Source organism: Cryptotermes secundus, unplaced genomic scaffold (assembly GCF_002891405.2).
Source record: "Cryptotermes secundus unplaced genomic scaffold, Csec_1.0 scaffold976, whole genome shotgun sequence".
NCBI lineage: Eukaryota > Metazoa > Arthropoda > Insecta > Blattodea > Kalotermitidae > Cryptotermes > Cryptotermes secundus.
In genome coordinates, this window is record NW_019734370.1 from 188552 (window position 1) to 204618 (window position 16067).

General features: G+C 46.8%; 1 protein-coding gene across 1 annotated transcript in view; it reads right to left on the bottom strand.

Annotated features, from left to right (window-relative positions):
• Window positions 1-16067, bottom strand: part of LOC111868941 (neuroligin-4, Y-linked) — a 233384-nt gene that overhangs the window by 127638 nt on the left and 89679 nt on the right. The window contains exon 2 of the mRNA XM_023860069.2: window positions 2333-3040. Within this exon, the coding sequence (XP_023715837.1) occupies window positions 2333-2810 (478 nt within the window). The 5' untranslated portion in view covers window positions 2811-3040. The remainder of the gene's footprint in view (window positions 1-2332; window positions 3041-16067) is intronic.

Here is a 16067-nt window from a genome sequence, read left to right on the forward strand (position 1 = left end):
TGTTCTCTCGTTGCCGGGAAAGTGTCCAGGGAGCTGTTCCCTAGCCACGGCTGTTGCACTGTCGCCTGTTTACATGGCTGTTGCTTGTCAGAGGGTCTACATGTCACAATATATATTCCATTCTTACCTCACTGTAAACGTAATATGTCTCCGTTATAACGACGTACCGGTTAATTCTGTTCAGAGAAATGATCGTTGTTTATTCTGATAATCGTATGAAACTGAAATAGTGTGTTGGGAAAATGCAGAGACTTTTTAATATTGAAGCATATGGTGATTCTTTTACGACTATACTTTACAGTGTCGAAAGCAGGAGTCTGTGTTAAGTCTAGGGGATACGATTTGAAATGTTCTCATCTCTGAAAATTTAAACTTTTTTCCTCTGAGTATTAATATCGTGTAGATTCTTATCCTGAAGATGAGGCAGCAGGTTCCCGCGAAAGGCTGGTAACTACTCAGAAGATTATAGGGAGTCTTAACACAGAAGAGCACAAATAGACGGTGTGCCCTGTGTTACAAAACGCTCGATGCTTTATGCGCCTTCATATTATGTGACAAATACGAGTATATGACGACATAAACGGAAATGCTAGCAGCGAATAAGCGCCATAAAGCTCATGGATAGAGTTAGCATTAGCGGACAGAGGACAACATTGAACGGCTTATCATAGTAGCCCATGTTCTAACACCACTGAACCTTCAAAGCACTGTCGTCTATTATACAGGTTTATGGTCTCACATTCCAGAACGCTGCATTCTGCCCTCACAGTATTTGTGTGTTCCGTATGGTTCTCACAATTAATAGCGACCGTTTCCCTAAACAGCATTAGCCGGTTGGGCTTTGTAACGGAGACGTAATGCGTTTCCTGTGAGGTACGAACTGAATTTCTATATTATTTGTGTGTTCCATATGATTGTCACAACAAACAGCATTAACCGGTTGGGCTTCGTAGTGGAGACATAGTTGTGTTTTCTATACGGTATGAACTCAACTTCTACGTATTAGTCAGACAAAAATGGGGCCACTTTTCGTTAAGGAAATTCTGAGAAGGTTCCCAATTCCCCAGCTGCTCTTGCATGCTCTTCATGCACCCCTTCTGACTTAAATTCATCAGATTTAAACCCCACTGCTGTCAAAAGCATTGACATTATTTGTGAGAAAATATATCGACATTAATCCAGAAAATAAAAATACCGCGGCTCCTGTCTCAAGCTACTGCTTTTAACCATCTTAACCTCTTCATTTTCACACTCGCTTGTCAGAAGGACCAGCGGGCGAAACCTCTCTTCCTCTCCTAACAGTAGAGTGTCTTTCACTCCTACGACTTTCCAGTTTTACCTTCTCTTCTACTACAACTTCCACCTCTTTTTCTCTAGACCTACTTCCCCTGGTTGTACGTTCTCTGCGGCATTTACTTTAATGGCATGCGCGAAGTGACGTAACAGTACTTTTTCTGTTTCCCCCTCTCGGCATCGCCCTACACCACTTTCTCTTCAGGGCGTTAGTGGAACTGGTGACGATGTTTACTCCGACCTAAGCGAATTAGCTGAATCACATTCACATCTTCCTGCTGCATATTCTTAGTGCCGTGCATGTAACTGCATTGCTTATCGATCCTGTGAACCTATAGTGAGGGGGATTACTGGCAATTTAATCTCGTGAGTACGCAATTTCAGAGCTGGAGTGAATTTCCTTTTGTGAATATGGCCTTTGTGCTCTATTTCTGTTAGAGAATATACGTGGGTTAAGCGGGATTACTCCAGAACTTTGGGATAACACTTAAGCAAATTGTTTGAGCTTGTATATTTCAAAATAAGCATACAAGTTACAAGGCTAATGTTCAAGTTTCTCTCTAGAGATGGAGGCTCGCTCTCACGGCCCGATGCGAGTGGTAACCCTCTTGTCTTACCACTGCCGCGGTAACGCCGATCCTCACAGACAGTCTATTCCCACGTCACGGCAGAAATGCGAGCGGAATGCGCGTTGGGCTGACACATATCAGGCAATTTCGGAAGCTGTCTCTGTTTCCTTCATCAGGTACATGTGCTGCTGATCTATCCCCCCTCTGGGGAACCGACTCCGATTGGGCGCTCTGCATGGACGAAGAAATGTGAACTGTCCCGCAGGTGGCAGCAGTTGTGAGCTTCATCCTTGACATTAAACGGGGAACCCCGACAATTGCACGCTGCTACCAGTGCTGAATACTGGGTCCTGGTATCTGTACTGAAAGCATGCGAAGCTACGCGCAGGCGCAGGCTCTATATAAATCTCTGTGCTCTGTAGCCGCATAACAATACACTGCACATCTGAGAGACAAGTTGCTGTACTCACCTCCGACAGGAACGTAAATGTTGAGGTACAGGCAGTCCTCGCTCTGGTTCACGAGGAGAGGCAGCAGCTTCTCCAGGTAGAGCAGCCTGCCACGCGGCAGTTCCAGCAAAGCCTCGGTTCGATTCCCGATGTCGGGCGGTCTCTGAGGGCACACCGGTGAGAATGAGTCGGCGTGACGTGTATTCCGCCACATGGAGGGGGTCACAGGAGGCATGTACCTCAGGGATCCGACAGGAGGCGTAGCGTAGGGGACGCCGAGGAACGCCTCGACCTGCGGGTGCAGTTGCTGAAGGACGACGCCTCTGAGTGGGCCGTATTTGGTCCTCACCACCCGAGTACTGTACTTGTTGGCATGCAGCGAACCCACGCCTTGGGCTTCCACGACCACACCAAATAACAGAAACGACGGTAGCACGAGGAAGGCGAGCGGGAGGACGCTATCACGTGACTGATTTGCCACGCGGAAATGCAGCAGCATGGCTAGCCGTCACCCGGGATGACGCTGGTGGCGTCGCTCCTCCATCGCGACGCCTTCAGCACCCGGAGGAGCCCTGCAGCCTCTCATTATGGCGGTCCATCACTCACGCCGCTGTGATGCTGCTATTTCCGACGTTTCGAGACACACCGGTCGTCACTCCGTGGCAGCAGCCAGTGGTGTGCTCACGCATGTTGCACACCCTCTGATCTGCGTGGTCCACAGTTCAGGTCCTGTGAACAGGGAGAACACACGTCAGATACTTTTTTTGTCCACGGTGCCCCAACCAGCTCCTGGGTGGACCCAATGTGTAACGAAATGGGTAAAGCAGATTATTCACCTCCATCCATGTTCATAGCATAATGTTTATGTAGAGACAAATTTACCTCTACGTTAGCAACGCCACCAGTAGCGAAGACTACGAGCGCACCGCCGCGTGGCGGGTTGAATGCTAAAATTGAAACAGGCGAAAGAGAGCATGCGTGTTGGATCAGAGAAATGCGCACAGACTTAATAGGGAAACCTGAAGAAAGAAACCAGCCGGAAAATTTAGGCTTAAACGGGAGGATGCTATTAAAACGTATCTTAGGTCAGCTGTGACCATTTTCAGAAGACAGTAACAACATGATAAGGAACTACTATTACATACATCATAGTATATAGGCCTATGCTTAAGCTTTTATATAAACAGTTTTAATTTCAAAGTTAAAAGGTGTTCGAATTATTATCAGTTTTCTGAATATTTAAAATCTTGAACCGCTGAGGTGTGTGTCTTCGTGCCTATTTTGTGAAGACGGGAAATTGGGGTGTTATTTGCCGTCCGGGCAGCGTTAGGGATCTGTGTTGTTGTCAAGTTGTTCTTCCTTTCACTGTATGCTTAGTGACTAACTTGCTGTTTCAGTACCGTTCTTACAGATGTTGAGGCTTGCCTCAGAACAGCACGAAGCTGTCTGCAGTTCTTTAACTTTCGTGTGAATTTTCGGCGGAAGGAGAGTGATCCTCAGTGTCAGTGTACCGTGCTTGGGCGCCCACCCTGTAGACGTGTGTAGGCGTTTGTGGAGAACCCAGCCGCACAGGAAGCCGTGAGGATGAGACAGAAGCAACCGGCTGTGGGTGCGGTGCGCTCAGGCGGCCGGTCAGGGTCCAGCTCAGCGGAAGTTGAGACTGCTCATGGCGGTGAAACAGTTCTCATGGGAACACAATTACGAATTAATTAACCTGCAGAAATCTTTGTTGGTTCCTTCTCTTGGAGATAAAGCATGTACCAGAGGCCGGGGTAGCGCAGTCATTATAGCGGGTGGTTACGGGCTGGACGGCGGATGGGTGCGATTTCGAGTCCCGGTAGGGTCAAGAATTTTCTTTTCTCCAAGTCGTCCACACCAGTTCTTGGGTCCAACTTCCAATCCAATGGGTACCGGGGGCTCTTTCCCGGAGGTAAAGTGGCCGGGGCGTGAAGGTGACCACTCACCTCCACCTAGTGTCGAGATAAAGAAAAGTGGATCTATACATCCACTGCCCCATACTCCTTCATGGCGTAGTGCTTAATTCCTTGAGCACAGGGACAGCTTCACAGCTCGTACCACATCACAAGTGCATTTGCACTTCAACGCTTTCAATCGTGGGGTGGAAGGGAGGGTACGGGGACAATACGTTTTGGGGGAAGGGAGCAGAGAACTGTTTCCTGCTTTGACGAGTGTCCACTCGTCCTTCTGATAATGGTACAGGTGCGTCTGAGACGGGGAGAAGTGTTGGAAAGTGAAAACGGTAAAGCATTAGGAAGTGAATGTTGTGATGTGCAAAGGACAGAAATTTAGCAGCGGCCTTGGAATTTTGAAGCGCCCCAATAGAGTAACATTTTATCGTTGGGAGAACTGCATTAGGGCGAAATTCTGACCCAACATTTGGAGGGTTCCAAGTGAGGCATGCAATGCAGCGTAGAATTTATGTACCAACTCACAATTTTCTTTAGGATAGAGGAAAACCACTTAGAACCTTATGGAGTTGACCTGTTGCGGGACCTTCTGGGTGCAAGCCTAGATTATGGGTAGCACTACTGCATTCAAGTCACTAACCATAGCGTCAGTTCATCCAAACAACATGTAAGAGTCCAGTCTGTCTCGCAGGAAACACAGTGCTTTCCCTTTACTAAGGCCAGTCGCTTAAGGAAACAACTGTTGTTTCTTCTGAGAATGATAACGAAATACAACTGCGATGTTTTTGGAAGAAAATCCAGATTATGAATAGTAATCCATTGGTTCATATAATTACCCTTGTCACTCAGGAATACTGGAGTTTTGGACTTTTTCCATGGTCCGGTATTCTAGTAACTAGAAAGCTCGACGTGGATGTGTTTCAGTCATGAGGCGAGGGAGGGAGACACCTACTCGGCTGGGTCTCTTAGAAAGAGCTAACCTCAATCACTGGACAACCCCTGTCAGATTCACACAGTTGTCAGAAGCGTTTAGAATCTAATTACCGCTGTGCTTGACGAGGTATCATAACTACTGCCTAAACCTTCACAGCTGTGAAAACCTCGCATTTTATGGCGACGTTCATTTTACGGAAACTCTTGGAGCGAACAGAACAGGGGAACATAAATTGCGTGTGTCTATTTTTGCTGTGAAGCAGTTATCTTAGTCGCGATAAGAATTCCTCGTGATTGGGGGATATTTTGAACTTTCTTCAGCCCTCGTTAAAAACTCTCAGAATGTTCACAAGTGTGCGTGCGTCAGCCCTCGTAGTAGCGAAATGTTCTTCCACGCAGTCGAACTGCTGGAATGGAAGTTCGTAATTGGAATTGAGATCTACACTGCAGAGGCGAGAGGCGATTGGATTTTTCTGAGCACAGCTCATGTTTGTGCGAAGAGACTGGATAGCCCAGTGATCTGAGATTGTGAAATTCGGCTTGCAATGAGACGCAAACCGAAACAAGACCAGATGTTACTGCCCAGGGCACACCACTCTGTGCTTTTCCTCGGTCTTTCTAGGGAAATTACTGGATATAGTCTCAAAATAGGCCACGACCACTTTATTCCGTATCCTTACCCACACGCTACTCTAACCATTCTACCATTCCGCGCTAATGTCGTTAAATAAACACCTGATAAATGTTTCAGAGGTCCGGGTTCGGCTCTCTACCTCGCAGAAAGACTACCCTGTAATCTGTCCTGTTCTTCCTCAGTACCTACAGGATGGTCAGGATACTGCTTCGAATTAAGTCATGGTTTCTTGCTTCAAAATGCTTTCTAAATATTTGCCAATCTTCCTACCCATGGATGCTAACAGTCTGAGGTAATGACCTCATCATTAAATAAACAATACGTAAAACGATTCATTCAATTGAAACACAAGATGGGACAATTGATTTTTGGCATCTTTGTGCTACACAATGTACGGAACCTGCACTGTAAACCTGTAACCGCCGGGTCCCCACGACCTTCCATGTGATGGGATGAAAGCAGCTTTACAGCCTCTCTACACTTACAGTAAGATGTAAAATGTTGCTGTACAGTCACGAAAAGTGCAGTTCTACACACTGTTGCAGGTCCCTGTCAGGCTGTACGGTGACAGCAGGAACCTAAATAGCTTTACAGCCTCTCTACACTTACAGTAAGATGTAAAATGTTCCTGTACAGTCACGAAAAGTGCAGTTCTACACACTGTTGCAGATCCATGTCAGGCTGTATGGCGACAGCAGGAACCCAAATAGCTTTACAGCCTCTCTACACGTGCAGTTCATGCAGTCACGAAGGCTTCTGTATTTATTCAGTCTTACTGACTTGGCGAATCTCAGCTACCTAGAACTCTTGAATAATTTCTACGAATTCGGCCATCCCTCTCATAGAACTTTGCGGCCCACACTTTGACAAACACTGCTGTAATCTGACTAATGCAATAGGACACAATGACAAAGTCTTGCTAATGCAAGTGGGCTCTTGTCTGATAGAAACAGAGCCTCACTGAACAGGTGTGCCGCGCGCACCAAGAACACTACTGAGTGGTCCATAATGCAATTCCGATTCAGAGAACTAATTAACAGACCTGACGGCGGAACACATCCATCTTGCATAAAGCGCGCCTTGCGGTAGCCCACTGAACTACCGCTCTCGCTGCAGTCACGTTCTGGCCCCACGATTTGAAGTGGGTTCCATTTACACGTCTCCAGAGCTCCATTCGCTCGCTCGGATCTCTTAATCATACAGCGCGGGGCGCGGGGGTCTGTGTCGTGTTCCTCTCTGACGAGTTTATACATCAAATACACATTAACGTAACTACATACAACCGAAGTATAACTGCCGCAGTGTGTCTGGGACATCTGTAAGGAAGTGTCGTCACCAGAGAGGCTGAGCTTGACGTCGTCACCAGATTATTTCAGCAGAAGACGGCAACTAACAGAAATCTCGTTCAGTCTTCAGGATTTCCTACTCGCTGTAAGACGCAAAGTCAGACAAAACAGCGGGTAGGCCTGTAGAGACTGGAGTGTGCGTTGGGAATCAGAACAGTCGGGCTTCAATTCCCGTTAGGGGCAAGACATGTCATCTACCCCACAGCGTCGAGACCGGCCCTAGGGCTCACACTCTTTCCTTGATAGTAAAGCGGCCGAAGCGTGAAGCTGACCACTCACCTCATACGTTGCGGAGGTTAAGAATGCGCTGAGCTGTTATGTCCACTCCCCACATATCTTTATGGTGTACTGAGGTCTAGTGGTCACAGTTCCTGGCTACAGATCTAGAGGTCCCGGGTTCGATTCTCGGTGCTACAAGATTTTCTGGGAAGTAGTGGGTCTGGAACGGGGTCCACTCAGCCTCTTGAGTATAATTGAGCTATTTCAAGGAAATAGCGGCTCCGGTGTAGAAAACCGAGGTTAATGGCAGTGGGACTTCGTTGCGCTGACCGCGCGACACTCTCTATCCGCTAAAGTTGGTACTAATTTCCCCGACAAGCGGCGGTCGCTCGGTCGGTATAGTTTGCTTGCGGACTCAAGCCATAGAGTTTTTACTTCAAAACCCCCGCCCAAGTTCTCTTCATTGCCAAAATTCTGACTCTTTAATTTTCACTTCCTAAAGCTTCGTCCTCCCTCACCAATACTTCTACCAGAAGGACGAACGGGCATTGCCTGGGAACCTCTTGAGCCGGAAAATTTGTTCCTCCACCTTAAACGTAGTGTCTGTTACAACTCCCCTCCCCCCCACCCAAATTTCTTTCTCTCTGGAGCAGGAACATTTCTTAAAGCCGCTTTAGCAGTAGACCAACACAACAACAAAACAGAAACACGGGCCCACTCGTGTTGACGCATACCGCGCGGAATAGCAAGCACCTCTCGGCAGTGCGAGGCGCGCATGCGTGACGAGTGTGCGGGCTGCAATGTGTCAGCCTGTCACACAGCTCGCATCAGATGTTATTGGGGCGAATAATGCGGCGGAGTTTCCGCTCTCACTGTCGCTTATTCACTTCATCAGTTGGAGCTTGAAAAATTGTTTGAAACAATATTTTGAAAAATCAGTTCCCCACCTCACAGAAAATCTCCGCAGTAAATACCAACCGTCCCACGTTGTTTAGTGAATTGATGACTGCAGAGTGTGCGAAACACGTAGAAACAATGTTTCGGAAAATGGCGGGTAATTTAATTTTAAGGCAGGTGGTATATGTAGTTAGGAGAACGCGGTGGCCGCACGGTCTCGCGGGAAATGTGACAAATCGAGGTCTTGAACCGATTTTAATGTGCCATATTGCCTCGTATGCAGATTTGCATTTTACAGCCCAGACAACTACCCCCACCCCAACAGTGTACGCCAATGTACAAGGAGGCGCGGTGTGAGTGTTTCTTGCCGCCTTTCAGGCAGTGACGACTGGTGCACGTTTTGAACTTCATCTCCGAGCTTTACGAAGTGCGTGGCGGAGTTCTGGGTACCCCGATGCAGTAATGAGGCGATCCTCTTGTTGAGCCTACACGGCTGGCACGGCTTCAGAAGGCGCTATATTGCTTACTGTTACTGTCTGCTTGTGTGACGCGCCATCCTGGGATGAGGGCCCTCAGAAGAGCAGGTTGGGAAGGGTTGATCTAATGGAAGTGACTAAGAAGGGAACTATGTACTGGAACATGACGCCGAATAATCTGGTACTTTATCGACGTTTCGGAAGAAAGTCCTACCTCCATCTTCAGGGTCGAAGCTTAAGATAAAAAAGCAATCTAAATTCTTTCTTGGCTTACTCTTCGACCCTGAGGATGGAGACAGTTTGTTCCTCCGAAATATCAATGAAATTCTGACTGAGTACAATGCGTCACGTTCCAGAAGAGAGAACTCGCTGTAAGAACCTCAACTCCAACTGTGACATAGTTGAAAGGGACACACAGAGTCACACGGATGTGACGGAAGTGTACCCCCCCCCTCTGTGCACTTCTCGGAAAGCTGTTTGCAGAGCTCGGTGAAGGTTTCGAAACCGTTAACAACGTTCGACTGCTGTGCTCGTTCCTTCCATCGAGAGCACATCAACTTGTTACTCAAATTCTACACACGAGTCCGACAAAAGGGATCGCAGGCACTGTGTCACGTGAGAGCTCCCAGCTGGGGATTAACCCCTTGAAGCCTGAATGGATGACAGAGAAGAGATACCGGGTAGGGGGCTGAGAGAAACGCGACGTTTTTATGGGGCTCCCAACCCGTGCCCACCAATTCCTCTGGGAAGTGAACAAGGTAAAGCGGTGGGAAGTGAGTGTTCTGTATTTGTGTAGGACTGGAAGGAAGCTAAGTTGGTATAGCTACGGACTGAACAGCCTGGCTTCGATTCCTACTGGGGGCAAGGCCCATCCAGCCTCCTATCCAGTGACTGCCGGGGGTAAAGGTGTCGGGGCATAAAACTGACCACTCAACTCCATCTAGTATCGAGGTCAAGAATGGTAGAGCTGTAACTCCACTCATTAGTATGTCTTCATAGCATAGTGCTCATTTCTTTAAACACGGAGACAAGTTTACTTTTACCTTTTACACTGTAATTTTGGTCTGGTCGTTTATTGTAAATTGCTGCTGGTCCTCGCCAGCACAGACACTCTTGGTTCAGATTCCGCGGGACTCATGATCATGTTTTACTCTCACGGCTCTGGGAGTCGTGAGACAATTGCCAGTCTGAATACTATTTACGTGTTCAGTCCGAACCTCACAGAAAACACTATGCATATTCCTGCTGTTCGGACAGATGCTTGTAAGTTTATTCTCAGAATCATACGAAATGCGTATGTGAAACTTCTTTTTAAATTCTAAAGCAAGGGGTAGCAGTCCTATAGATTCAAGCCAACTGAATTTATCTAACAGAGTCCTTTGTGGGTTTTATGAAACACAAAATTCTCATTGCCGTGTGCACAAGAGCGCATCCATGGGATATCCCATCGATGTCACTGTATATCTGTAAGATCCATTTCAGTGTTATCATTCCATCTACACCTAGTTCTTCCACAGTTGTGTCTTCCTTTTTAGATTTTGAGTACAACATTTTAAAAGCTTTCTCATATCGACGCTACATAAACTATGCAAGAAGACCCATTGGCAGTCAAATAATAATAATAATAATAAAGTACTACGGTGTTCACGACGGAAACGTTAATTACACAGGACGCAAGGCTACACATCTAAATAAAATTAAATAAAAATAAAAGAAAGGACAAGACAGATCAGTACTGCGAGGAACACGCAGATGCTCCGCTTGCTCTGTCGGTGTACACACTGTGCTGTGGTGTGATGATTGATGAGTCATGAATTGCTAAAGATTTGGAAGGATCGGGGCTTAATCGAGGTACATCACAGCATTCGTGTGGAGGGAATGAGGAAAACCGCGAATAACATGAGTTAGGACAGATGTTCCGGACCGATACACGAAATTAGAGCGTTACCGCTGAGCACACCCGCTCAGTGTGTTGACTGTAACTGTTGAGAAATTGCTGGAGACATTTCTTTCGTTGGCCTCCTCAAACACAAGACTGAGCCACACGAGGAGACTGGGTCTCGGCATGTAAAGGGTTAGAGTGCGTGCGTGTATAGCGCGTCTGGATCATTAGTCATAATGAGCAGCAAGATAATGACAATGAGGGGTTTGGCAGGACAAAACACGCAATTAACATCCTGGAAGCCAATTAACGCATTACTTCCACTCTTTTCCAGTGAAACATCCGGTTTGTTTCGTTCTCGGGACGGACGCCGCGCCTCGCTATAAATAAGGCGCCGCTCGCCGCGTCCTGAAAGGAGGAAGCAACAGAATGGAAAAGCAGTACGTGTGGAAAACCGGAGTTTCCTTCTCTGCGCAGCAGACGTATCACTGCTGTCTCCCGTCTCTTTGTGCCCGCCACACGTGTTCCGCGCGAGCCTTAAGTCGGATGAGAAGGTGACGTGAAGCCCTTCTCTCGGTTCCCTACGCGACTCAGCGAAGCACAGTATAAACTGAAACATATCTGCGCAGTGGAACACGTGACCATACACTTCCTTCCGCGTACGGCGGAGGTAAATGCGAGGACTGCTTGCTAAAACATTTTGTGTTGCAGTCTGCCGTCTTAATTCTTTTCATCCGTTCCTCTCATACCCTTACACGGGTGTCGAGGTTTTCTTTTGTACTTTTAATCATTTCTCAGACGGTAGGACTCCTTGGACGGGTGATCGGCTCGTCGCAAGGCCGCTACCTAAACAAAGGACAACACAAACACAGAAAAGCGCATACACACACCAAACATCCATGTCCTGAGTGGGATTCGAACCCACGATACCGGTTTCCGAGCGAGCGAAGACTGTTCATACCTTAGACCGCTCGGCTACCGTGACCGGCGCCATCTTAGTAGATAAAGGTAAAGTTGGCCCTCGTGCTTAATTAAGCACAACGCCAAGAATATGTAAGGGGGAGTGGAGGTACAGCGCCACCATTTACCTCGGAATTAGGTGATGAGCCGTCAGCTTCACGCCTCTGCCTCCTAACCCCAGGACCCATTGGATACGAGACTGGGTGGGCTCGAGAGCCGGTCTGGACTCGGTGGGCTCCGAGAAAGCTCTCCGACACAGACCGCAGAGAGAAGTCTTGCACCTACCGAGAATTGAACCCCTGGCCGTCCATTCCGTCGCTGTACCGAGCGAGCAGCGTAGAGATCAAATATACATAATTGCAATTCTGCCCGTTGTTTCGAACGGGTGCGAAACTTGGTCCGTCACATTTAGAGAACACGGGTTAGGGGCGTTTGAGAACACAGTGCCGGGGGGGGGGGGNGGGGGTATGGACCCAAAAGGGAGGGAGATGATTGCGTTGCGGGTTGCGTCATCCGAGTACAAGGAACATCGGAATGACGCAATCAAGGAGTATGAGATGGGCGTGGAATAAAGCACGCATGATTTTTGGCGGGAAATCCGAAGGAACTATACCACTTAGAGGAACTAGAAGTAGATGGGAGGATGATATTTAAATGAATCTTAAGGGAATAGGGAGGAGGAGGCTGGACTAGGATTCATTCGACTCTAGACAGAAGAAACAGTGGCGAAGACGTTGTGAAACTTTGTGTTTCATTAAATTCTGGGAATTTCTTCAGTAGCTGAGCGACTGGTAGCTTCTCAACAAAGACTCTGCTTAGGCTCATGAATATGGGAGGAACCCAATCTGAGGTTTGACATCCTCACAGTAGGGGGAGTGAAGTTTACTTTCATTTCGAATGTGACTCCGTGTAGTCTGGTAGTTTATTAGTGGCAATGCTTGGCTTACTTTTCTGAGTAGGGATGGCAGCTCCGAAATATTAGTAACATTTTGTCATGTTACACGGCGTCACATCCCGGAAACGTGTTCGCATCGTGTTCTGTTGTCCTGAAGTGCGTAACATTTTATCGCTGTAACCACTTCTATTTTAACGTGACTGTTCGCCCAACATTCGCCATTCTCACGGGAATTGACTGTACACACAAATTCAACAACGATCAAGTACATAAAAATAGATTTTGTATTAGTTGATAATTGCCGTCTCGTTTGTGAACCGACTGCACACGATATGCTGTTTGTACGTCACTTGCTCATCGTGGTTAACAGAATTGCAGAGAGGAAAAGGCTTCATCAGACTGGGAGTCTCTGATTTGTTAGCTCCGAACTGTATTGTGCTTGCAGCTACGGCGCAATTTACCGCTAGCGATTAAGTATATTTCTGTCATCATTTTAATTACTCAGCCAAAAAGAAGCACGTAAATGACATACAGCGCTCCTGTCAGTTTCGTGTACTGTTAACTGACATTTTTGTGGTATTGTTTTTAGCATCTCTGCGGATCTCCTGTTGAAATCCGCGATCTTTTGTACACACGAAATAAAATTGCAGAGTGTTCAGCGGAATTTCGTGAAATTTAACATCGACGAATTGCAGTAGAATTTGTCGACATGTTCTAAGTTTGGTTAAAATCTGGCAACAAAACCGGAATCTTCACATGAAGATGTACCCGCGTTGGTGCTTGTATCTCGTATGTAACTCGCTGGAGATGCGGGGCCGATACACAACAACCGCGCATTTTCCAGGCGGTAAAGAGGCGACAGCTGCAGAATTATATTTCCTCGCCTGTTGCTGTCGAAATGTTTTGTAGTCAGGAGGCAGCTGTCTCGTCCAACGTCGTGACTGCTCAAGAAACCTCAACATGTCGCATTTTCCTTGGTCCACGAATTTCCCTTTCTTACCCTTCTCACATTACGTCACAGTCTTCGCTTTATGCATGATTGATTGATTGATTGATTGACCGAGAAAGCTGGCCCAGGCGCGACGACTCTGGACTGAGACTTTTCTGTTTTTCCTTAGTTCCTCCAGGCGAATGTCGGGATCGTGTTTTGATATAGGCCACAACCTCTTCCTCCTGCACTCGCTTCCAATTAGTCATTCTACCACATGACGCGATGCAGCCCCATCTACTGGTGACGTCGTTAAGTACACAGTAAATAAATAAATTTAATAAATACTTTATTCGCCCATTCATTCAATTATGCTAGTGCTTAGTTAATTAGGCACCATACATTACTCATGACTTAGGCACTAGGATGGAGGTGAGTACTCAGCTTCACGTTCCAGCCGCTTTACCACTCGGTTAAGGGACGCCGGTGTCCGTTGTATAGAAGGCTGGGTGAGCCGCAGAGAAGTATGGACGCTGTGCAGAAAAGAAAATATGTTGTCCTTCCCGGCTTTCGAACCCCGGTCGTCCAGTCCGTAGCCCATCTCCATACCGGCTGTGATACAAATACATACTGACATGAAACTGCTGTGACGAGACGAGCCTCACTGTAGGGCTGGAATCAGCTCCCGAACACATGGTTTTACTCCTGTGGCTTTCAAGCAGTTGCATATGCGACGTGTCCTGGGCCGTAGGATACGTGTTTTTATGTGTCAGGCTTCAAATGGCAAGTTCCCACACAGGTGCTCGTCCAACCCGCTGACGAAACATAACGAAATCTCTGTTCCCATTTTCTGCAACCAATTTTGGAGCTCAGAGAATACCATAAAGGGCTTTCATTATTCCCACAACAGCACTGTTAGTATAAGGCACAGGTAATTCTATAAACTGCGTGCATAGGGACGGCGCAGTGTTGCAGAATTTACATAAAAACCGCTGCCAGGCCCTGATAACATGGCAACACCGGATCGATGGGCGCCCAGCCCAGTGAACACCGGGCGTAACTGTAATTGCTTGCCCTGTTTCCCTCTCGCTCTATTCATTAGCTGGGACGGTCAGTCCGGATGAACAGTAACACAAAATCAAATAAAGAAATATAAAACAAATTCATATACAGGGTGTTTCCTTATAGTGCGTACTTCCTGTAGCTCCCGGGGACCACGTAAGCACAGTCGTTACTACGAACATTTACAGCCTGCATTTCGCTCACACGGTGACTTTGCGTGTTTCACATAATTCTCAGAATAATCAATAATTATTTCTCTAATAGCATTAACTGATTGGACGCTGTGCTTCCTGTGAGGTAGGGAAATGCATCTTAAAAAAAAATCCGACACAGACCGACCTACTCGATTAGAATTTTCCGTGCTTTTCCTCTGCCCTAGAAAAACTGCTGAGTTCTTGCCAAACTTTCATGTTGCACTGTATGCTTCATTACGTTAACATCAAAAGTTCGCCCTAACATGGCCTTTTCAATGTTATTTCACTCCAACGTTAATACCGAAATTAATTCCGGCCGTAGTCAGACAAGACCCCCGTTCAAATTATTTCATCTTCTCATAAAATAGATCACTTCCTAAGCCTTTACCCTATTCACATCCCAACGCTTTGCCTTATCTGAAACGTACCTTTATCAGAGGGACGGATACCACTGCCTGGAAGCCGTGAAAGCAGGAAAAATTCGTCTTCCTCCCCCTCACATTCAGTGTCTTACTATCCCCCCAATTGCTATCCTCTCTCTCCTCTAACCGGCCGAGTTTTGTTTTGATGACGAAGTGTGTTTCCTGTGAGGTAGGAACTGCAATTTTAAATTATAACCCGACAATAGATCTGGAGTCGTCGCACGGCTCCCAGAGTCGTGAAGCAGACAAGTATGGTCATGAGCCTCACAGGACTCGGAAACAAAATGACTGCGCTGACGATGACCAGCTGAAATTTACCCGAATTCAAATCCGACTCCTTCCCTTTTTCTCTCTCTGTCTCTTAAGGCAAATTTTGGAAAGTATTAGTCGAGTTCGCTGAAGTTAGGAAAGTCACAAGTTTCTGAGGAAATGTTCCTTTACACGTTGAAGTGAACTAAAATACTAATTAAAAGTTTGAAAGTTTTGTAGAAGCTCCAGTTGCTTGTCTAATAGTATAGACCTGTATTAATTAAGGCTTTGGATGCAATGTGTAGAATGCAACCCATCTCCCCCCTTCTTAATTGGGGGAGGGGATTTGTTTAAAGAATTTATCTCTAATATTTTGTCTCAAAATTATGCATTTCAACATTACACGAAGTCTTGCTTCGTATTTGGGAGATACGGGATTCAAGGCTCAGCCTGGGGAATGACTACGCTCGTAGAGTTTTCCCTCCAGGCAAACGCCGCGTTAGTGTCTCTGGTCTGCAGCAGACTGCTTCCTTCCCTGTACACGCCAATTCTTTATTGATTTTTCTATGTATACATATATTGTCACGTTTAGGGGTGATTGCAGAAGGGGTTCGGATTGGTGACTAAACTTATTGATCACTTACAGGGCGTAACTACATTATCGCTATTCCCACACTTTACAGTATTCGGTAGCGAAGTTGGTTTAGGCACTCTGCTACAAGCCTGAAGGT